Below are 23828 nucleotides of genomic sequence, written 5' to 3' on the forward strand. Positions count from 1 at the left end.
TTCATCCTGAGGAGAGTTTGTTCTTGATCTGTAGTTATGCTGGGATGGATAATTTAATTCACAGCTAGAAAGAACTGGGTATTTTTTCATATTTTGCTCTACAATGCTGCATTAATTGTGTTGCTCTTTTCAGCACAGACGCTTCACTGACTTTTTAGGATTTATTAATATTCTTAAACTTCTTAGGAAAAAAAACAAACTTGCTGATAATTAGAAAATTGCCATTCCACAATGAAAATACCCGAGCTTTTGCTTAAGGTTTGTTATTCCCCTTAATATGAGGGTTTTAAACACACCTTAGTTAGAAGCCCTTTTGAACAGTAATCGGAAACAATTGACAATTACAAATATTTTATTTCTGCCACAAAAATAGCTGTATGCTGTCCTGAGAGAGAACAACCTCTACTGAATTTAACTCTCTTGAAAGGTAAAACCTCAGCTACATCAGCAGCTGAAGATGTGGACAGTTGCAAAGGCAGTTTCATCTGAGCCATGCAAAATATAGGCTAAATATGCAAACTAGTATGCGATTTAATCCAGTAAAAACGGAAGAGTCTGTCAGAGAAAGTACACTGGCAAATGAGCAACCAGTTGAACATGTTATATTTTAATTTGCAGAGACAAAAATGACAAGCAATTTATTTACATAAAACTGTACAAAAGCAAATTAAATTATGTAAATATTTCATAAATAGAGGTGGACTAGCGTTTAATACATTTTGCCATGTTTAGCATAGTTGCGTGCATAGTGACTCATAATAAACAATGATAAATTGTTCTCTGCTTCACTATCAACATCCAAGTTGCAGAACAATAGTCAATGATTAATATTACAAACAGATCGTACCACACTGAATGCAAGTGCTTTAAAATTTAGGAAAAAGTTGCCTGAAAGCATACCCCAGGTAGCTGGTGAACGTTGTCTTCTTCCTTGTGTTTATGCGCTTCAGTCAGTAATGCAATTTAACTGATGGGCTTACATTTCTACTGCTATTTCATCTGCTTCATCCCTTAAGGGAACACTGTATTTATCATTAATGAAACAAAAGGAAAAATATTTCATTGTTCAAGTTGCTTACAAGTGTTTGGTGATGGCTGGATTTATGGTAATGTCTTTATCTATTTTATTTGTTTTCCTACTTGACAACTTCCTAGGGTAACCTTTCAGTCAATCATTTAAATTTCATTTAAGTTCTTCCCCCACATAAAAATAATGTTTAACTTTCTTTCCTGAAACTCAGGCAGCAGGCCAGTCAGAAACCATATTGAATAAACATAGTGGATCTGAGATCCAGAATGAGCATTAGATTTTAGACCAAAGCTACTGAATTTTCTAATACATATAAAGTTATATATTAACTTATCAATCTATAAAGGTGTCCTAATGTAAATTACATGCAAAGCTCGTTTGAGTTTCTCATGGAAGGAAAAAAAAAGAATAATTTCTCTACTGTACAACCAAAATGTGATGGCAGCTAAAAGCAATTTAAAAAAATTCTCAGTTTTCCTGGCAACATGAACGGGTGACACCTTGCTAAGTAACTAGAATATAGACTGATCATAGTTTTCCAGGCAGCAGAATTAAAAAGAAAATTAAAACAACCCCAAACCCCACACAAATAGTGATAGAAAAAAATCCTCAAGACCTACTTAAACCACAGCCTTGTGTTAATAATACTTAAGACTGGTCCATTAACTGAGTTTGGCAAAAGGCTTGCTTTTAAATATATTATTTATAATTTCTCAGAAAATAAACACAGGTAAATATACAGGTTCAAAAATGTTGGGAATAGCCCCTTATCCCTCAGTTTCCAAACCCAACTACCACTTTACCATAATAATAGGTATAAAAGGCACAGTTGCATATTTCGCATTCACCCTAATTATTTTTTATATTTTTGTTTATTTTTATACAAAAGCACTCTATTTATGGAGTGGCACCAGTTTTAACCTATTTCAAATAAAGAGGAAAAATAAGAACACAAAATATATTTGTGTGTCATGCCAGGTCAGAAGAGTAATCAGCATATTAATAGCGGCTAGTTCCACTAGAATTACTGTGAATACTTACAGTAGATAGAATTTTGAAAAAATTCTTTCACACCCATTTTAGATCTAAGGAGATGCACACAAGTAAAGTATTTAATGCCTGTGTTATGTGGTGCAAAAATTGGTGAGTGACTGCTGATCCATTTAATCTGAAGGTGTTCCGTGACCTGTATTATTACCTTGTAAAAAACGGTCTAAGAATGTATGGAACCAAGCTATCTAATTTTGTGTGTGTAATATTAAAAAAAAACCTTATTGAAGGAAATTCTGTCAAACATTTGTTTTATGCAATTGTGTATTCTGTTGAAACGTGCAAGAAAAATGTGTATACATTGCATAAGCATTTTTAGAAGCATTTTTAGAAGCATTTTTAAACAGGTACTTACAGATTATACAAAGCAGTAACTGCTGTATGCAGTTTCATAACAAAGTACAAGTTTGCATCTCTCCATATTATTTAAATAATCAAACATTAAAATGTTCAATCATTATTAATCTTTGATTTTAATATTTTCTTTCTAAAATGTGCCCATTTATCATAACTGCTATACACAAACTAATGTTACTTGAAGAAAGTAAACTTGAGAGAGAAGGAAATGGCCAATAATGGCACATCCCACTACATGGTGAAGTGAATTCAAAAGATAAATGTGATGAGCTGTACTGATTTACCAACCTCTACTTTAGGCTGTTTAACGTTATTTCTATGCAATTCTTCAAAGCATTAAACTACCCAAAGCTACACTGTGACTACTGTATACTAGAGAGCCAACTAGCCATGCCTTAATGCCAGCTTTAACAGCCAGGGACTGGAATGCTTTTCCCCTTCTTCTGCTGTCCTCACCATGTTGTTCGATTGTCGCTTCCACCTGAGTGTCTGAGCTCAGTCTGTCATTACTACTACAGCATCAGCTACAACACAACTGGTTGAAGTTCTGCATGTTTTGTTGCTTTTATTGCACAAAAACCTGTTTCATTTCCTCTTCCTTTCAAGAAGCTCTCACCATGAGAATTGTTACAGCCCAGAGTTCTTGCATATCATGGTAGCTTGGACTGCTTGTAACTCATCTTGACCTGCTAGCTGAGTATCATGCCACTGTTTATCAGACCATTTTCTACCTATCCCAACTGTTCTGTCTTGACATCAATTAGTATTGCACTTCTCTTGGTTTTAATGCACTTGTGTTTCAAGAAAATCTGCATTATATCTTTGACATAATTGAAGCAATTGGTAACCTGCAACACTGGTGAACCAAAAGACTTAGCAATCATTCCTTGCACTCTGAAAGTAAGGGTTCGTGTTTGACTTGTAATATTCTCTTGTCACTATAACATCCCATTGTCCACCTTTTTAATCCCACCAATCATTCTTAACAGAACATTAACACAACCTTCTATTACTATTATTAGTTTTTAATTTTGACTTTAAAAAATCCCTGGACGTGGCATATGCAGCATATCATGTCATTACAAAAAAACTCCACATCAGTTCCTTTGGGCATTCAACTGAACTGCACTGGAAAAAAAACAACAAACCTGTGTCATCTGGGCTTGTGAACTGTTCTGTGGTGCAAAATGTAACTGAAGGTGTGTTATGAGTACATGTGTGTATTTGTGAATATATTACTTTTCTAAGCCAAGCCCCAATACTTAGCAGTTCCCCTGATCCATTGTGTGATCTTTGGCCTTTTTGTTATTACCATTTTCCCAGCCAGATGTTAGTCTTGCCCAAAGTAATGATTTCAACAGTTATCATTACTGTCCTATGGTGTATGTGTTACTGTGTTTACGTTGAAGTAATCATTACAGAGAATGAGAGAGAAGGACAGAAATTGACACAGCAGGAACACGTTTGTTCTATGGATAAAACAGAACCAGAGTCCATGAATCACAGGAAATATGCCATGTTTTTGACTGCAGTTTCAGGCTGAATGTATTTCTGTTGCTTCCAGCCTCAGATGAGAGGTGACAATATTAAAGCTGTAGTCTTCACAAAGTGCCTGTTCATGATTATTCCTTTATATTTATCTCTAGATCTGTATGGTTTCTGAAGGATTGTCCCTGGTGGGGATCAGCAATATTCAGATGATATGTTATGAATACATTTTCCCTGACCTGTTATCCTCAACAAGCCAGATGACAAACAAAATGAGTGGCTTAACCCATGCTTCTGCAGAAGGGAAACAACAGCATGTTGTGTTCTTTTTATTCAAGCTTGTCACTATGGGAGGAATTTGCAACCATAGATTTAGGAAAATAAAAATCAGTGAGGGGGAATTAGACATGCAAGTAACAATGTTTTCTACATTGTACAGTATAGTCAGGCAGACAGTATAATTAAATGCCTGCTATGGAGGCAGAAGTGGCAGGCAGATCTTTTGTCTCTTTGGTGGCCCCCTTTTTTCTTTCTTATGTTTTGTGAAAATTGTTTCTATTTTAAGACTTTTGCCCCTTTTCTTTCTTACAATATGAAAGAACTTTGTTGCTGCTTTTTAACCTACAGGTAAACTTCCCTTCTAGTTAGAGTATTGACAGGAGATGGCTTGTATTCCCCTGTCTGTGTAAGGGGGATATCTTCTGGATTGCCTTCTTCATTTTTACTGAAACTAGCTGCGCTGAAGGTCTCATAAGATGAGGTCAACTTTTTGTTAAGGAGGTTTCTGTTGCGATCACCCATGAGGGAGGCTTCTCCATTGGCCAGCTTTTCCTGACTGCCCCGTTCATCGACAGGCATGAAAGTGGAGAGTTTCGGCTGACTCTTCTGCCTTCTTTCTGGAGAAGTGCGAACTGGCATCCAGCAGGAGTCCGAGTGGCCGTATTCATCACACTCTCGGGTACACTTCCCTGTCAGGGCTACATCTGGTAGAGGCCTTGAATCTGAAAGCAAAATAGAATTGCATTTACAAATGAATAATAGTGCAACAACTTCCAGTGAAACTGAGAATCCTCAAATTCACTAAAGGTATTTTTAAAGATTTTGGTAAGAATGTTGCAGTAAATTCCTCAGTGATACATTTTTTATATGGAATGTGCCCATAGGAAACAGTACAGTTTATCCTCAACCTCAGGTATTGAAAAATAAAGAGTATTAAGCCACTTTCTGTGCTTGTAAATTAATCTCAAAAGCATTTGGCATTAGGTATTGAGTGAATGTTCATGTCCAAGAGTCAGCTAAGCTCTTAATTTCATACTGCAAATTTCCTTGAACTTATTAAAAATACCTTTTTTGAATATTTTTTTTTAAAGAATGCTTTGAATTTATGTGAAATGAACCTGAGGCCCTGGACTCTGCAAATACTTATGAACATACTTAAAGCCTTCAAAGTAAACAGCTTGGTTATTGACAATGAGATGCAATCTGCACATATTTAAACCTCTGATCGTATTTCTGAGGATTGGGCATTTGTTGCTAGTACACAACATTTTACAAGCACATTTCATTTCAGCATCTGCAGATTTAATCCTGACAGACTTGCAAAAGCTCTTGAAAGTCAGGTTTATGGTTCAACCTGTACCTGATTTTTTTCATGCATTGAAATACTAATTTAATTAGTAATTTGTTGAGGCATTGTAAAGAATATGCTGATAATTTATTATTAACAGTTGTCAACATATTTATAGAATGTACTGTTTATATTCTGAATGCTGTATAACATTTCGTATTTCAATATGTCATTGGTTTAAATGAGGAAGACAGCACTGATGTTTAGATAACTGAGTAATTCTGTCGCTGGGATGTGTAAGGCTGAGAGGAGGGAACTGAGTTTGTTTTGGGGTTTTTTCCCCCAGTTGCACTTTTTAAGTCTTTTGCCTCAGCCATGATTCCCACATTTTTTCAAAGAATGCAAAACTATGGGCAGTTAGCAGCCTATCAATTTTCAGATAACTGCATTCTGGAGATGCAGACAGAAAATGGGGACTGTAATAGGAAAATTCTCTATTTGACAGCAGTATCTAGCATTATCCTGGCACTCCCTAAAGGTAAGGAGCATAATTAACTGCTGAGCAGCACCTGATGTGCTTTGATTTTTAAATAGAAAAATATTATTCATAGTTTTACAACAGGACAAATCCCTTTCCCTTTTAAATCTCAATACACTTTTCAAACAGCACCTTATTTACAGCAATGGCCATTAAGCATACGCTTGCTCGTAGTATTTAAATTATTACTCTGGCAGAGTATTAGCAAATGCTTATCAAGACAGTATGTCTCACTCTTTATTTAAAACCTAGTAGCGTGTGTTTATTGAAAAGTGTTTTTTTGTTGTTATTGTTTGGTTTGTTGTTGTTTGGTTTTTTTTCCCTAGACCAAAACAGTTCATCTCTCTATATCTGGCTGTTTGGTTCTAGTGCAAACAAACCTTGAGCCGACATTACTTGGGCTCATAAAAATCCTTCCCTTTCTAGTGGTCCTCAAATCACTTACTTGAAAATACAACTTTTGGCATTGTAGTGTATCCCCTATTCATTTTGGGACAAATATTAGAATTCCTTATTGTAAAGCATGAGGACAATTCAACCTTATGGTGCTGTTTTATAAAGTAACAATCTCTAAGTCAGCATGTGGCTGATTTGCCCCATTGGGTTATGTGATAAACTTCAACTTCACACCCACAAAAGAGCTGCAAGAGACACTGGCAGGATAATACTAGCCCAAATTGTACCCTTACTACAGGCTACTCCCAGGCCCATCAGCCCATCAAAGATCTATCTGTCCCGACCTAGAGGGGTAGAGGGGTGTAAAGTGGCAGATGAGAACACAAATCAAGGACTCTGAAGGAACAACCACCTTATGTGGGCCCCTCCCAGAGCTATGCTAGCAGAGTCATCAGCTCCATTGACTGGGCACAAATCCCATCACGATGAGTGATTTGCAGCTGCTCTCCAGATCTAATGGGGATTGCTGGCTAGGTATGTAGGATGTATTGTGTGATATGGGGAAAAAGCAGATTTGGATAGAAAAGAATTTATTATATGATGTTTAAGGGAGGAATCAGAGGGAGGACAAGGGTGGATTTTAGCTGATTTGGCTAGAAACAAGAGTGGGGAAAACAAGGCCAGCTACATGGAAATAATATGCTGGCTAAAAAGTTTCTCTGGTTGTGCACTGTGCCTGATCAGTGCCATCTGTCCTATCTTGTTATTAAATTCCTTTCTGACTCTTCCTGGGTATGGACTGTCTATTATATGTGCATATACATGTATACATATGTGTGTGTCCCTCTTACTAGTGGATTTCCACCTTGTCCAGCCAGGGAGAGGGGCTTAATGAGGCCACTAGTCCTGTCTGTGTTCCTGTGAGTGCTCTTAGTATCTGTAACTCTCTGTATATATAGAAGTACAGGAGCCAGTGATTAGGTTAGGAAAGCTAAAGCCCTGATGGAATTATATCTGGCCAGAGACACCAAAGATAAGAAGAAAAGCTTCTACAGGTATATCAGTGATAAAAGAAAGACTAGGGAAAATGTGGGCTCTCTCCAGAAGGAACCAGGAGACCTGGTCATGCAAGATATGGAGAAGGCTGAGGTACTCAGTGACTTTTTTGCCACAGTCTTCATCGGCAAGGGCTCTGGCCACACCACCCAGGTTCAAGAAGGCAAAGGCAGCAACTGCAAGAAGGAATATCCACCAACTGTAGGAGAGGAACAGGTTTCAGACCATCTTAGGGACCTGAAAGCGCACAAGTCCATGGGACCTAATGAGATCCCTCCATGGTTCCTGAGGGAACTGGCGGATGAAGCTGCAAAGCCACTTTCCCTTGTATTTGAGAAATCATGGCAATCTGGTGAAGTTCCCACTGACTGGAAAATAGGAAAAAACCTGGACATGTACAGACCAGTCAGTCTCACCGCTGTGCCCAGCAAGATCATGGAGCAGAGCCTCCTGCAGCCTCTGATAAGGCACATGGAAAATGTGAAGGTGGTTGGTGGCAGATAGCATGGCTTCACCAAGGACTAATCATGACTGACAAATCTGTTGGCCTTTTACAATAGGGTCATATCAGTGGATAAGGGAAGAGTATCTGATGTCATCAACCTGGACTTGCAAATCATTCAACAGTGGCTTGCCTGACATTGTGGTCTCTAAATTGAAGACATGGATTTGATGGATGGACCATCCAGTGGATAAGGAATTGGCTGTATGGTCGCACTCAAAAAGCTGTGGTCAACGGCTCAAAGTCCAAATCAAAACCGGTGACAAGAGGTGTTCCTCAAGGATCGGTAATGGGACCTGTGTTGTTTAACATCTTTGTCACAGACATGGACAGTAGAATTGAGTGCACTTTCAGCAAGTTTGCTGACAACACCAAGTTGTGTAGCTTTGTCAACACGCTGGAGGGAAGGGATGCCATCCAGAGGGACCTAGATGGACAGGCTGGAGAGAAGGGCCCATGCAAACAACAGTAAGTCCAACAAAGCCAAGTGCAAGGTCCTGCACCTGGGTAGGGCAAACGCAAGCACAAATACAGGCTGGGCAGAGAATGGATTGAGAACAGCCCTTGAGGAAAAGATCTTGGGTGTGTTGCTTGATGAGAAGTTCAACACGAGACAGCAATGTATGCTTGCAGTCCAGAAAGCCAACTGTATTCTGAGTTTGATATATATTCTATATCAAATCATTCTATTACTCTATGATGTTTGGTGCACTTGTGCTCTGTATGTGTGCCTACTGGGACAACATCTTAATCTTTGCTACTGACTGGACCTGGGGACATGGAGCAGAAGCAGCAGCCCCGCCTCCCTCAGGCTGTCGGACCTAGTGTGATATATTTTCCTCTAAAACATCTTTCAATTAGCATTTGGCACGTATGCTTAATGTAGCCTTCTACTCCATTGCTTTCTTGAATCAGTTCTAAGAGCTTGAATCAGGAGAGCATTTAACCACACATTTAACTTAACATGTTTTGAAACATATTGCTGCTCTTCTGTTTAAAAGCTGGACAGAACTTCAGCATTTGGTGACGGGGGAAGCGGTGCAGCAAAGGAAGGAACATTTTGTGTGTGTGTGTGTGTGAAATCAGAATGTGGTTAAAAACATCCAGTGCTGTCAGGAATAAAATATTACCAGTACCTAAACCTGTCAGTTAAGGAAAACTTGGGTACTTTCTATATACTGCCGCAGGTAACAGAGACTTAAACTTCATTTTGAAAAAACTGCCACAGAGCTTTACCTACAAAGTAATTAACTGTATTTTTGCTAGTGCCCTGAATGGATTGATCCTCTTTTACAGAGTAGTGCCTTTATGCTCTTTTTTTAAATTATCTACCCCATGGAGTTGGGAACAACCTCTGAATTTAAAAAAAAAAAAAAAGTTACTCTTGTACTCCAGCATAATTAATATCAAAACTTTGCTATCTCTAAGTGACATGCTTTTTTAAGTACTTTGCAATTTAGAAGTTAAACACTTCAGTAGTAACCACACTGCCAGCCGAGTAACCTAATGGAATAAGAGACAGCACAGAATTTGTCAGCACAGTTGGCAAATAATCAAGGAAGAGTACAACACATTTCTACCACAGTTACGTATCTGGAAACTGAATCCAGTACTTAACATGCAAGTTATTAACAAAAAAATGTATCCCAATGCTAATTAGTGAGAAAGGTAACCTGGAGGGAGGAATGGTATTTCTTGTCACACAGAAATGTATAGAGTTGGGTTTAATTTTTAATGTTTACACACAGACTACTAAAGTCTAAGCTTTTATTTGCATAATATTATCCTCAGAGTTATAATGGAAGATGTCATATAAGTTATTTCCAAACATCCTCTTATAGTGCCTCTACATCAGAACTAGGTATTGCTTTCTATAAAACTTTGTATTAAAGCATGGGAATGAATGGAGTCAGATGGACACAGATGTTTGTGTCTTACAGGCACAGGAACAGGCAATCCTCCCTGTGCTGAAAGACAAGCCACTCGGGGAAGAAGAGCAGCCTGTCTGAATAAAGAGATCTGGCTGCTACTCAGGGGAAAAATAAAGAGTATATAGCCTTTGGAAAAAGGGGCAAGCCACTCAGGATGACTACAAGGATGTTGTGAGGTCATGTAGAGAAAGAATCCGAAGGGCTAAATTCCAACTTGAAATCAACCTATCTGCAGCTGTCAAAGATGAAAAGAAATGCTTCTATAAATGCATTAACAACAAAAGGAGAACTGAGGCAAATCTCTATTCCATATCGGATGTAGGGGGATACAAAGTGACCAGGGATGAGGAGAAGGGTGATGTACTTAATGCCTTCTTTGCCTCAGTCTTTAGTAGTAGGTCCAGTTGTTTGCTTGGTGCCTGCTCCCCTGAGCTGGAGGACAAGGACAGGGTGCAGTCTGAAGCCCCCATAATCCAAGAGGAGATGGTTTGTGACCTGCTGCACAACTTGGACATATGGAAGCCTATGGGGCCAGATGGGATATACCCAACGGTACTGAGGGAGCTGGCAGAAGCGCTCGCCAAGCCACTTTTCATAATTTACTAGCAGTCCTGGGTAACTGGGACGTCCCAGTAGACTGGAGACTGGCAAACATGAATGCCATCCATAAGAAGGGCCAGAAGGAGGATTCAGAGAATTACAGGCCTTTCAGTCTGGGGAAGTCCTGGGGAAGGTTATGGAGCAGATCATCTTGAGTGCCATTATGCAGCACATGCAGGACAGCCAAACTGGGTGATCAGTCCCAGTCAGCATGGGTTCATGAAATACAAGTCCTGCTTGACAAACCCGATCTCCTTCTACAACAAGGTGACCTGTTTAGTGGATAAGGGAAGGGCTGTGTATGTAATTTACCTGGACCTTAGTAAGACCTTCAACACAGTTTCCCACAGCATTCTCCAGAAGAAACTGGCTAAACACAACTTAGACCAGTGGGTGCTTTTGTGGGTAAAAAGCTGGCTGGCTGGGCCCAAAGAGTTGTGGTGAAATGAGTTAAATACAGCTGGCAGGCCACAAGTGGTGTGCCTTCTTCAGTGATCTGGATGAGGGGATTGAATGCACCCTCAGCAAATTTGCAGGTGATACTAAGTTGGGAGAGAGTGTTGATCTGCCTGAGGGTGGGAAGGATCTATAGTGGGACCTGGACAGGCTGGATTAATGGGTCAAAGCCAACTGTATAAGCTTTAACAAGGACAAGTGCCAGATCCTGCTCTTGGGTCACAACAACCCCAAGCAATGCTACAGGCTTGGGAAAAAAGGGCTGGAAAGCTGCCTGGAGGAAAAAGATCTAGGAGTGCTGGTAGATAACCAGCTGAGTATGAGCCAGCAGCATGCCCAGGTGGCCAAAAGCATCCTGGCCTTTATCAGGTATAGTGTGGCCAGCAGAAGTAACAAAGTGTTCATGCCCCCGTACTTGGCCCTGGTGAGGCTGCACCTCAAGTACTGTGTTCAGTCTTGTGCTCTGGAGAAGTGTCTGAGAGAACTGAGGTTGTTTGGTCTGGAGAAAAGGAGGCTGATGGGAGACATTATTGTTCTCTACACCTACCTGAAAGGAGGTTGTAGCAAGGTAGGCATTGGTCTTTTCTCCCAAGTAACAAGTGACAAGAGGAAATGGGCTCAAGTTGCACTAGGGGAGATTTAGATTAGATATTAGAAAAAAATTCTTCACTGAAAGGGTAATTAAGCACTAGAATAGGCTGCCCAGGCAGGTGGTTGAGACTCCATTTCCTGAGGCATTCAAGAAATGTGTAGATGTGGTGCTTAAAACATGGTTTAAGCATTGGAATTGATAGTGTTAGGTTAATGCTTGGTAGTTAGGTTGTGGTTGGACTCGATGATGTTAAAGGTTTTTTCCAACCTGAATTATTCTGTGATTCTGCTGATTGTAGCTGACTGTTGCTTTAGGGCTAGAAGGATTGTTTGCTATCAAAAAAGGAAGGCACCTGCCACAGCCATTTGGAGAGAGGAAACAAGATGTTCTATATCTAGATTAAAGCAAAAAAAAAAATGAACAAAATTATTCCACCCAAGCAATTTTCCATTATTTCTTTCCTTCCATTTCTTACTAAAGAAGGCCAATATATTTAATCAGGTACAGAGAAAGTATTACAAACACATTAGTCAACAAATACATGTTACAAGTAATGTGCTTTTTTGTGCATACACATTGCAGAAATATAACCAAGGATGCAAAATCACTCGTGCTCGCTCTGCTCTGCACATTTTTTTAAGAACTGTTCTTGTACAATATAGAATCACAGAGTGTCTTGGGTTGGAACCCCCTGCCATGGGGACACTTACCACTAGACCAAATTGCTCCAAGTCCTGTCCAGCCTGTCCCTGTACATTGCCAATGTTATCAATTAGTCATGACCTAGTCCTAGCACATAACATTCCTTAGGATGCAAGGAACTTTTCATTTTCTCATTTTTTGTAAACCACAAACATGGTAACAACAGACTTTACATATATTTAAGTAGTCAAAAAGCTCTGTTCCACTTCTCCCTAGACAGAAAACCCTCCAAAACAATACTGACACTCTATCTAGATAAAATAACTTGAATGTTCCCAGAAAGAACTCTGTGCCCAGAAAGCATTTCTAGTTGCAGACTTTTTCTCAGAGTACACGAGCACAGCACCCATGCAGTACTACACCAGTGCAGCAGCACTTCTGTAAACTGTGCAGCTTGGTCCACAGGATTTGAGGAGTTATTGGCATGAGTTCTAAATAGTATCTATGGCAAATCCAAGACTACATGCAGATTTTACTGCCTTTCCCCACTGACAGGTCTAGAACATCCCTGCCGGGTTTCAGTTCCTGAGGACCTGTAAAGAATGCCTGTGTACTAATTCCAGACTACGGTGAGAAAAAGGAAGTGTTATAACAGCAATGATAGAGACTGTGGTTTGGATGAGCCACTTTTCATTCTACCTTTTCCTGAACTGTCAACTCTGTACACAAATATATTATATTAAGAGCACCATGCAAAATTCAAGTAAAACACAAGTAAGATTGTGTAATTAAACAGGAGTCCATTTACACAGCCTTTATACTAAATGGCTGTCTGTTTTATGAGCTGTGTGATTGGAGACACAATCCAGCTCTTGAAGTATAATAGGTATTGACTACATGATCAGATAACAATAATGCAGAAAAACGCTGAGAGTACATATTGTAGAAAACCACTGTTTAAGGGGGGAAAAACAACTAAGCTATAGTGTTACACAGCTGCAGCAGGACTATCTTTGAAATTCCTGCTTCCTAATCGCAGTAATTCAGGAGCTGCACCCCAGTTAGTGCTATGGCATATTCTGACAAGCCAAGACACTATGAAAATACTTAAACATGTTTGAAGGCATCAGCAACTTCTTTCTCTTCACCTTAGGCTAAATAGAGTTAAATAGCAATTGAACATATCTCAAAAAGCATTTAGTGCCCCAAGGGTGGGACTGCTGTCATTTTGAATGTGGCATTTACAGCAGAGATAGCACATGCCATCTCTAAAACAGTCCTACTGAATAAAATCAAAAACAAATCCACTGTTTGAGATATGCCAAATGCACTGAAGTAATGAATATATTAATTGCTTTTGGACTATAATAATATTGTATAACATGTCCAATTCTGAAATTCTTTTCAATGCTTAGGAATACTTCCAAGTACAGAAAGGCTTACATGTACATTGGTTGAATGATTAATGACATGAGAGGAGATACAACAGAAGATACCAGTACCGGTTGGGGGCTCACCTGCTTGAGAGCAGTGTAGGAGAAAGGGACCTGAGGGTCCTGGTGGACAGGATGACCATGAGCCAGCAATGTGCCCTTGTAGCCAAGAAGGCCAATGGCATCCTGGGGTGTATTAGAAAGGCTGTGGTTAGTAGGTCAAGAGAGGTTCTCCTCCCTCTCTATTCTGCCTTGGTGAGGTTACATCTGGAATAGTGTCCAGTTCCGAGCTGCTCAGTTCAAGAAGGACAGGGAACTGCTTGAAAGAGTCCAGCACAGAGCCACAAAGATGATTAAGGGAGTGGAACATCTCCCTTATGAGGAAAGGCTGAGGGAGCTGGGTCTCTTTAGATTGCAGAAAAGGAGACTGAGGGGTGACCTCATCAATGTTTACAAATATGTAAAGGGCGAGTGCCAGGACGATGGAGCCAGGCTTTTTTCAGTGACATCCAGTGATAGGACAAGGGACAATGGGTGCAAACTGGAATACAGGAGGTTCCACATAAACATCAGAAAAAATTTCTTTACTGTGAGAGTGACAGAGCACTGGAACAGCCTGCCCAGAGAGGTGTGGAGTCTCCTTCGCTGGAGACATTCAAAATCCTCCTGGACACGTTCCTGTGTGATGTGCACTAGGTGATCCTGCTCTGGCAGGGGGGTTGGACTAGATGATCTTTCGAGGCCCTGTCCAACCACTAAGATTCTATGATTCTGTGATATAAAATAATGAATCGTGAACCTTTTTGATTTTCTTTGTGCAAGGAAATGGAACATAGAATGCAAGTGAGAATTTTCAATGTTTTACTTGAGAACTGGCAAAATAAAAGTATCCTTTAAACAATTAATAAGAACAGAGCAACTGCGACTCAATGCTGTAGTGTGTCAAAAGTCCAAGTAGTCAGCACAAGAGAGACCAGAGCGGAATTTTCAAAGCAAACATGGGATACTATATAGTCCTTTACCACTAAAACTAATACAGTTAAAACAAATAAAGCATTTAATTAAACAGACTATACCAGACTATTTAGCTATTTAACATGACGCGGACATGTAACCAAAGAAATATTACCCAAGCAATAAAATTTCTGGGTTAGGTTCCACTGTTATTTCTATCACAATTGCCTCCAGCAGGTTAAATTACAATATTCCTTAACTGTTCCTTTAATTGTAGAATAACTCCATAGAAAAGTTTCCTATCTAAATTAATGATTGTATCCGTTCTGTAGTATTGCATCTGTGATCTTCAAGGAATCAGTATTTCACAATTTACTTAAAGACTGTTATATGACAAAACAAACTGTGTGGGTTTTTTAGTGTAAAAAATCAATTTTACCCTTTCATGCCCTAATCCTATTAATGAGTTGGTTGTCAGTGGAGAACCATAATATAGGTTGCATAAAACATTAGGTTGCATATAATATTATGTGTAAGTGAAATAAAATTCAGACAGACTTAATTCTAGACAAATACGCATTTAAAACCCTGATTACATTATAATATAAAAAGAAGTACATTAGAAACACACAGTTTGCTCTTGTTTAAGTTGCATTTATCCTGTACTTCAGACTTTATTATTTCATTTTTGCTCACAAGACCACTGCATATAATAAAATGAGGACAAAAGGAGTATGAGCTTATGTGACACCAGTGGCAAGTACTTTACTAAATACACCATGCTGAACTTTAAATCCCTAGATTTTAATTTTCTAGATTTAAATGTAATTGCTACAAGACTCCTTGTAATCCTGTTAAATCCTTTGATAGCCTGATTTACTTCTATCACTGAAATGGTGATATATCATTCAGAAAAGTAGGACTTACTATGACTACCTGAAGTAGTATAGACATTAAGATATAGGAAACGTTTTAAACTAATTGTTCTGCCAATCTGATGCTAAAGTCTTAATTTGCCACTGTGTCAAATTACATACCTTCATTTTTTTCAGTAAAACGTGCCAGTGCTTAACAAACTCTGAGATGAAACAGTTCTTGGTGCAATTAAGAGTATCAGCTTTCCTAAGGATGACTTAAGAAAGCCTGAATCAGGGCTCAAAAGTCAACATAATTTCCTTGATACTCATACCAAAGTGACTTCAGGAGCTCTAGGGGGACAGAGTAGCAAGCAGCTGATATGAGCTCATCTTTTCTGTATACTGTGCCTCACCTTTGTTTGTGTTTAATAATAGGGTTTAAGGGAGAACACTGCTTGCTTTCTATCATATTTTTGAGTTTTTCCTGCAGAATTCTTCTGCCACATGAGATAGTAACTCTTGATAGAACCACTGCATTCCTGAAAATTAAATATAGTTCTACTTCATGCAGCAACACACTGTTGGATTCTGGATCTTATTTCATTCCTGTATACATAGAACAAAATATTATATAATAACATATATTAAATAGTAGTACTGCTTTAATGAAAAGGGAATTACTCATGTTGCCAAGAGGTTTTCAGTGTCATGTAATGTTTATTTTGTAACAAGTCATACACCCTCAAAGGTTAAACTTGAACAGCAACTGTAAAATCTGCTGAAGCTCTTTTAACTTTTATTTTCAAATGAGGGAAAAAGAAAGTTCTCCATGCTCTACATGCAAATTAACACCTAAATAATGTAGAGTTCAGCATGAAATAGAAACAAATAACTTGTGACTACTTGTCTTTTTAGTAGCTGTCAAGAGGAAGCTCTGTTGTAAGAAGAAATACAGCAGTTGTGAAGGATCCATTTAATCTTTTCTGTCAAATAAAGAGAACCTTATCCCCTGCAATGGAAAAAATACTCAATCATCTGTTCATGTCATACATGTTTCTAACATGCAAAAATTTGTAATTTTACTTACTTAATCATACTAACAAGATCTGGGATACAGAACCAAATTTAATTCAATTCAGTGAATTGAGAAGTACAAACAATGCATTTTGACACCTTTAACAGAAGAACTGCATGCTACAAGACTAAATGAATGTTAAAAACAGAAATAAATAAAAAAAATAAGATTATAATATTAAACCAATTTTTTCCTATTTGTGTAAATATACTTGAGAATAAATGGGTTACATTTTATAAAATGTAGTGCTCACCTTCATTAATCATGAAGCCTAACAGAAGTATAAAATTATACAACTCAGGAGTAAATTATAATACTTCCACCTGTTACAGGGAAAGGAAAAGATTTGCTGATTAACTAGTTACAGACTCTTGTCTATTATTCTGTGTTAGTGGCATGAACCATAGTGTCACTCTGGTCTTTAGATAAATTCATTTGAAACCCTCAACTTTTTCTAAGAAGAGGTAAAATCTACCCCAGAATTAATCCAGCTAAGTAAGTTTGTACTTTTGTTCCAAGTACTAATGCTTGCTCATTGAGATGACTCAGGGGAGGGAGACTGGTGGCGTTTTTAGTTATTGTTGTTGTTTATAGTAAGTATAAGGAAAAGTGTTCACATGTCAAAAAAATTGAGAGATAAATACAGAAAGATAATGAATCTCTCAGTGTGATTTATGTCCTGCTCAAAGGGTTTTTTTTTTCATTATTTTTTTATATTGATTTTTCAGCTGTGTGTGCAGATTACAACTACTGAATTAATTACAAACATCAGCTCAGAATGGTTACATACTTATGACAGATTCATCTGGGTTACAGTCCATTAGTAATTGCGTATTAAGCACAGCACTAATTCCCCTTGTGCATGTACAGTAGATAGAATATAATCATGCACATGAATTGCAGGGATGTTATACTAAAAGATTAGACTACCACTGTTTATCTCACTATAAAATGGAAAAGCATAACAATATTTTTATACTAATGGAAAGTATAGAAAAAGTGAATAAAACAACGGAGAAGATAAAACATCCACTTTTACTTGCAAAGTCTGAGCCTGTCAGTAATTGTAGTCTCAAAATCTCTTGTGGAGGAGGAATCTAATGGTGCCTGTAGTGTGTATCACAGTTTTTGACCCTTGCCTTTTACCCTAAGAATCCTACAATGTTTCTTTTACTCAACAGCCATAGGAGGCAAAGATATAGAACTCTTCCCTTACAAACAGAACTGTCTTGATGAAAGACAAAGGTAAGACTGGACTTGAATAGGGGTGTCTAAGCATATTAGTCAGGAGCTCGCTCTCATCCCTGAGATGAAGATTCTGGATTTTTGGTTACTTCACCAGCTACTAGGTAACATTTTCTTCAGATTTCTCAAGCCACTTACACTTGAGTGAATAGTTGAGCATATCGCTCTACACATTTATTGAGATATTTCTCAAAAAAATGAGAGATATTTCCTAGGCCCGAAGTAAAAAAGGAATAATTTTTGTTAGAAGCGTCTCCAGTGGAAACACTCTTCAATGAATCCATTCTCTTGGTTTAAGTACGTTTAATACCGCAATTTGTTTTCTCTTGTGTTCTGCAGCACAACATTCAAATTAGTCAGTATGCTTTTGCTTAGTTTGGTTGTCAAAGTGTATGCCCATACTCATAAAATACCAAATATCAGAAAATACTGCATTATTTCTCAGTTTGCAACATTTCCAGATTTCTCAAGAAGTCCACTACACATACTTTGGACTTTGTATACTACTACTTTGTAGCTGACATCTACTTTTTCAAGAATGAAACAGATAATCCCCACCTTGTTTCTCTCATTTGAATATCAAGAAGTTTCTTACATTATTAGATGATGCTTTCACTCAGACTCCAGTAAAACTGACAAAAGATTTGAAACTGGACAAGGTTAAGCTTGCTCCACTTAAAAAAAACAACTTAATTATATCTGCTAGGATAGCATAAAACCCAGTCAAACAAAATACCTCCACCATGTATTATTCAGTATATCTACATAATAGTATGCTATTCAGTATAACTACATATACAGAAGAAAATTAAGATATTAGTGTATTAAATGTATTGACTAGAGTATAAGAAAATAAAATCATCTTCTTGATTATCTCCAGTGTAACTCCAGAGTAATTTCTTCTAATCTACCCAGTATCAGTTGCATTGGTCACAATCCCTTATCAGCTGCTAAATTGCTTTGAAAATCTGGGCAAGACACAGAGAAACAGCGGTTAAGGGGTCAAATAAAGAAGCTGGGCAGAACACAAAGTAGAAGATGCAAACAAGTTTATTAGACTGAATCAGACAGAAAAATACAAAATCTGCTTATTTTATCTAACTTTAAAGACAATAATTGTTAAAGGTGAAGAAGTAATCTAGTATTTTGGCAATTATTATTTCATAAATAAATAAATTTAATAAACCCTTAACAAAGGGTTAATTTCCTTTTATTAAATGATCCTTGCCTAGTACTGCACCCTGCAATGCATCACAGCTAGATCATTTGCTGCATACTTTGTGCAGGCATCTTCCTTCCAGGCCATTCAGAATATGATTTCTTGAATGAAAAATATTCAATAGAAAATTGTTTTCTGCACAGTGTTCTAGTCTTTGACTCTGTCCTGAGATCATAATAAAGATGCCAATTGGTATTGTGGTTCTTGTGTGGGTAAAGCATCATGCACTGGGTATAACTAATTTTCTCATATAATAGATTCACTACCAGATAGTATAATTGCTTTCTACTTGGGTCAGCTTTGAAGCTGCAAATTGAGGCAAAAAAGTAAGTGCCCCAGTATCAATGCCTGAACCACTTTAAGCGTCAGACGATGGAATTAACGACAGATAATTATTTAGTGAATGGCACGCTCCTACCAGGGCTGAATGAAATCCTACCAGGAACTGGGCATCACACTTGGGTATTTCATGTTCCTCGTACAGGGGTGAACAGCAGACAGAGCTGATGAGCGTATTTTATGCCCCTTTGTAAACAAAGCACCTCTGATAGTGCTCCATTAAATTAGGCCTCTACTAAGCATAGTGGATAAATTAATAGTCCCCAGTGGTAGGTACTAGTGATTAGTTTATGAAACTTAAGCTTCAAGTTAATTAATGTAATTGGACAGTAAAGCATAACCATATAGAGATATATTCTGTTTTAAATCAGAGATGAATGGCTGACCAAATAAGGTTGAAAATTATCTGTTTACTTTTGAGTGATACAGGCAGAAAGAAAATGGAAGAATCAATGCCTTCTAAAAACATTTTGACAAAAAATACTTATCAGCATTGAAATGAACATCGATTTTATTCTGCTCTTTGTGTGAAGGTACTTTAAGAATCTTATTTTTCATTAGACTATTTATGGGTATTTTGAAATCTCTTTCCCACACACTATGTGAAAACTCACTAAACAGCTAAACAAACTCTCAGTGCATGCTTTACCCTATCATAGACATGAACTGCAATTGCATATATCTTATCTTCAGTGTCATTAAAACTTATTTTGTGCTGCTGCAGAAGTATTTTATGGGGTTTTCTGTTTCTATTTACTGATGCTTTTAGTCACTGAAAGTAGATGAGGTACAGAAAGAGGTCAAAATTGACAGCAAAACTGAATCAGGGCTTCTCATGCCAATGAAATAATGAAAAACAGCACTGTTCTTACAGCAACAATAATGAATATCAGTAGATAAAAGACTCTGAACAGCTACTGTGAGAAAGAGAGTAAGGCATCCATCTCGAGAAAAAAATCTTTTCCCGCCATCACAGATAGCTTTGTGAACTGGGTAAATTAGGATGCCCTTTAACCAATTTTCATGCTTCAAGAAATGTCTGTGAAAGACAGGTCTCCCTTATTTTCTTTTAAGGTATCAGACCTAATAGGTTGAATTTTACTTGTATTTTCTACACCTTTGTTTCTCATGTCAATCATTCCCAGATAACATCTGTTATCTCATCTTTGACATAGTTCAATACTTAATATAAGTGTTTTTCCCTCACTGGATTTACTTGGATTTATTGTCTCAAGCACATATATCCCCATCTCTCTACAGATAACATTAGCAGCTTGCAAGTACTGTCCAAGTAATTGTCAAGAGATAACAAAGATTTGCCCAACTCTTCTGTTTCACAAATAAGTCCATAAGAAGTAAATGTATAACTCTGCATATCAAAGTAATCTACTAGAATAGCTGTGTATATCTGATTTTCTTTTATATAAAATGCTGGTCACTGCAGACAAAGTCAAATCAAAGCAGCAAGTTTCTTTGCTTTTATAACTGATAACATGTACTAGACTGACAAGTTTAAAAGTCATTGGAGGGACACAGTATCAATTAAATTCCAAGAGATTACAAGACTTTTGTCTGTCACTAAGTGATTCTATGGAATTAATGTATTTAAACAACCATCTGTTTGAAACTCAGTAGAGAAATATCTTGCCTCTGTGGAAACTATTTGAAAATAATTTTATCGTCTTCTGGAATAACACAATAGCAATCTATTACAATACTTATGAATCTCTAAGAGACCAGTTTTTCCTGTTAATTTCTAACCTACTATTAATCTGAGTATTAATCTGAATTAAGATTAACATAAATATCTTAGATTTCAAATTTCAAGAGGTAGAACTGGTGGAAAAGGAAGAACGAACAGATCGGGAATAAAGTTTCCTTGCAAATTTCACAAAAAAGCAAGTATCATTTAACTTTTCTGTTGTTAGATTCTTTCATTAATTATACTTCAGACTATGAAAAAATGTCTAGCTGCAGGCATTTCTTATTCTGCAAAACAAAGCTTACACAGTTTTCTACAATAATCTGTATTTTGAAAACTCCCTTGGGAATTTTAAAATTATTTTTAAGACTTCAGCTACAAAAACTTGCCAGAGGAGTGAGTAATGGCTCCAATTATAAAAGTCTGGGGGAATTTCTCATTGGTTCAGTTTTACCTAATCTGTCTCTTCAGGAAAAGACAATATAGACCTAAGGCATAGTTTTCACGAGATGTACTACATTATTAACCCACAGCATTTAGATGTCTTGTCAATCTAATTTCATTTAAATTTCTAAAAAGTACAAATATTTTGCAAATTCAGAGACTGACCTCATTACTGCTTTGACATCCTTTCATCACAGTTTAAGATAACAGATGTTCCTCAAACAGGTACATTAAAGATACTTTTTTTTTTTTTTACTGTATTTGATTGCATCTCTACTATTAACATTACAAGGACAGAGATGATAAAACACCATGACAGAAAGTACAATTTAAAGATTTGTTTGTTTCTAGTCTGTAATATAAATATAGTATAGTGCATTATTCATCTGAAAAGTGTAAACCCGCTCAGCAAACCTGCTCAGCTGCACTGTGTGTGTCTTTCTGACTGATGAGCTTTACGTCAAGTGGAAGTCTTCAGAGGACAAGACAGATTTCTCCTTTCTTAAGAGCAACAAAATTTGCTTAGCTGAGGGAAGTTCCTGTAGCGCAGAGGGGAACCTGTGCCCCTGCCTCCAGAACTGGAAATTTATAGGTGATGCAAAGAGACTTCAAGGAAACTGTACAGTTTATTCCATGTAGGAATCCACTGAAGGTCCTTTGAATAAATAGTCTAGAAGGAAAGGATACTAAGGAGGAGCAGTAAGATCCATGTCCAGGCCTTTATATTCTGTCTCTCTCAGAAGGTCTTTATTTTTACTATTAAAAAGTCTTCAGCTTAAAACTTAGTGGTCTAATAAAATAAGGCTTTGGAGAACAGTATGCTTTTGGCATCCCTTGGTGTGTTACCTACACTGCAAGACTGAACCAAGCACTCCATCAAACAAAAATATAAGCAAAGGAACATTAGGAAATCAACAAGCACTAATTTATAAAGAGACAGCACAAAAATACAAGCTGAACTACCCATGGAGCCATATGAGCTTGGCTTTATCTTGAGGTTACACCCCTAAAGGTTCACTAATCCAGAAGTTTAGTCTGATGAAACAAAATAAATTCTAGCCTTATTCACAAATTGCAGTGATTTGGTTTTTTTGATGTTAATATAAGGTTTAAAAGGATGACTGTAAGAAAAACTGGACCTAATGCTTAATCATGGAGCAATATTGCAAATAACTCTGGAACTTTCTTCTGCCTTGCTAGGATATTGTCAGGTGTCAGGGCTTCGGCGATTATGTTTGTTGGTTGTTGTTTTTAAAGGACAGTAAAAGAATGTTAAAAAGAATGTAAAAGAGAGATTCATGCTTATAGATTTTGTCAACCTATTAAAAAAAACCCAAAACTAAAATACATCATTACAATTTAAAGGAAATAGCTTTTACCCAAAGACAAGATAAGCAATTATAATGAAATTTATGTAGTGTTTTGAACAGCCATCCCAGGCAGTGAACTTGACTTACACTGAATAGTGTAATTACTTCCTTCATGTTTAATATTCTGTTGTTCATCAAATGAAATGCAAAACGAGTTAACTCCCAGTAGTTCTGCAAATCTGGCTTGGAAATAAAAGTATTATCTATAACTGTAGGTCATCAACAAAATCTACCCTACTCTCTGATTTTAATTATGAGATTTGTCTCTGCAGGGAGCAGAACTGAAACACTTTATTTAAAGGCTATAAACACCAGAAGAATTCTGCCTCATACATTCTGAAATGCAGACTCTCTTAACACCTCACAGCTTGTAACAGACACATACACAACCTTCTTCCAGGTAAGGAGACTTATTTGAAAACACAGCCTTTCACAGTAACTTCCCAAATGAATTGTTCACTCTCCAGAGCCAAAATAGGTGATCTTGATCTCTCTCATTTGCCTGAACAAATGTCATAAAAGCTCTGGCACCAAAACTGCCAAAGCAGTGCTAAGGTTTTTTAGTTTGAAAATGACACGGTCTAGAGCTGCTCTATGACACAAATCATGATGCTATTAATTAAACTCTAAAGCAAATACTAAATTTTAAGCTGCATTTTCTGTAGGGCTCAATATCAAGTATTTCAATTAATTAACTGGTATGACACCTTCAATAACATTTGGAAAAAGAAATTGTTAAAATTCAGCTGAGTTTATTAATAAAGTCCTTGCCCCTTAAAAGAGTAGAACTTAGCTCATTACCACCTCATTCTCAACAGATTAATAGCATGAACTCTGTAGCTATCAGCTCTGCTTGCAAAATATTCAATATCCTGCAATGAAGACTTTTAAAGTAAATATAAGTTGACAACTGATTAGAGATCTGTCAGCTCAAGCAAGAAGACTTGACACTTGGTTTCTAGCAGAATTTCAAGTCTGTTAGTTT

General features: G+C 37.4%; 1 protein-coding gene across 3 annotated transcripts in view; it reads right to left on the reverse strand.

Annotated features, from left to right (window-relative positions):
- Nucleotides 1-591: 591 nt before the first annotated feature.
- Nucleotides 592-23828, reverse strand: part of PCDH7 (protocadherin 7) — a 266777-nt gene continuing 243540 nt past the window's right edge. For 2 of the 3 annotated variants that reach the window (XM_051617446.1, XM_051617445.1), the window contains exon 3: nt 592-4926. In XM_051617446.1, coding sequence (XP_051473406.1) covers nt 4547-4926 — 380 coding nt within the window. In that variant the 3' untranslated portion in view covers nt 592-4546. The remainder of the gene's footprint in view (nt 4927-23828) is intronic. The other variant, XM_051617447.1, reaches the window with a different exon arrangement.

This window comes from Apus apus, chromosome 4 (assembly GCF_020740795.1).
Source record: "Apus apus isolate bApuApu2 chromosome 4, bApuApu2.pri.cur, whole genome shotgun sequence".
Classification (NCBI taxonomy): Eukaryota; Metazoa; Chordata; class Aves; order Apodiformes; family Apodidae; genus Apus; species Apus apus.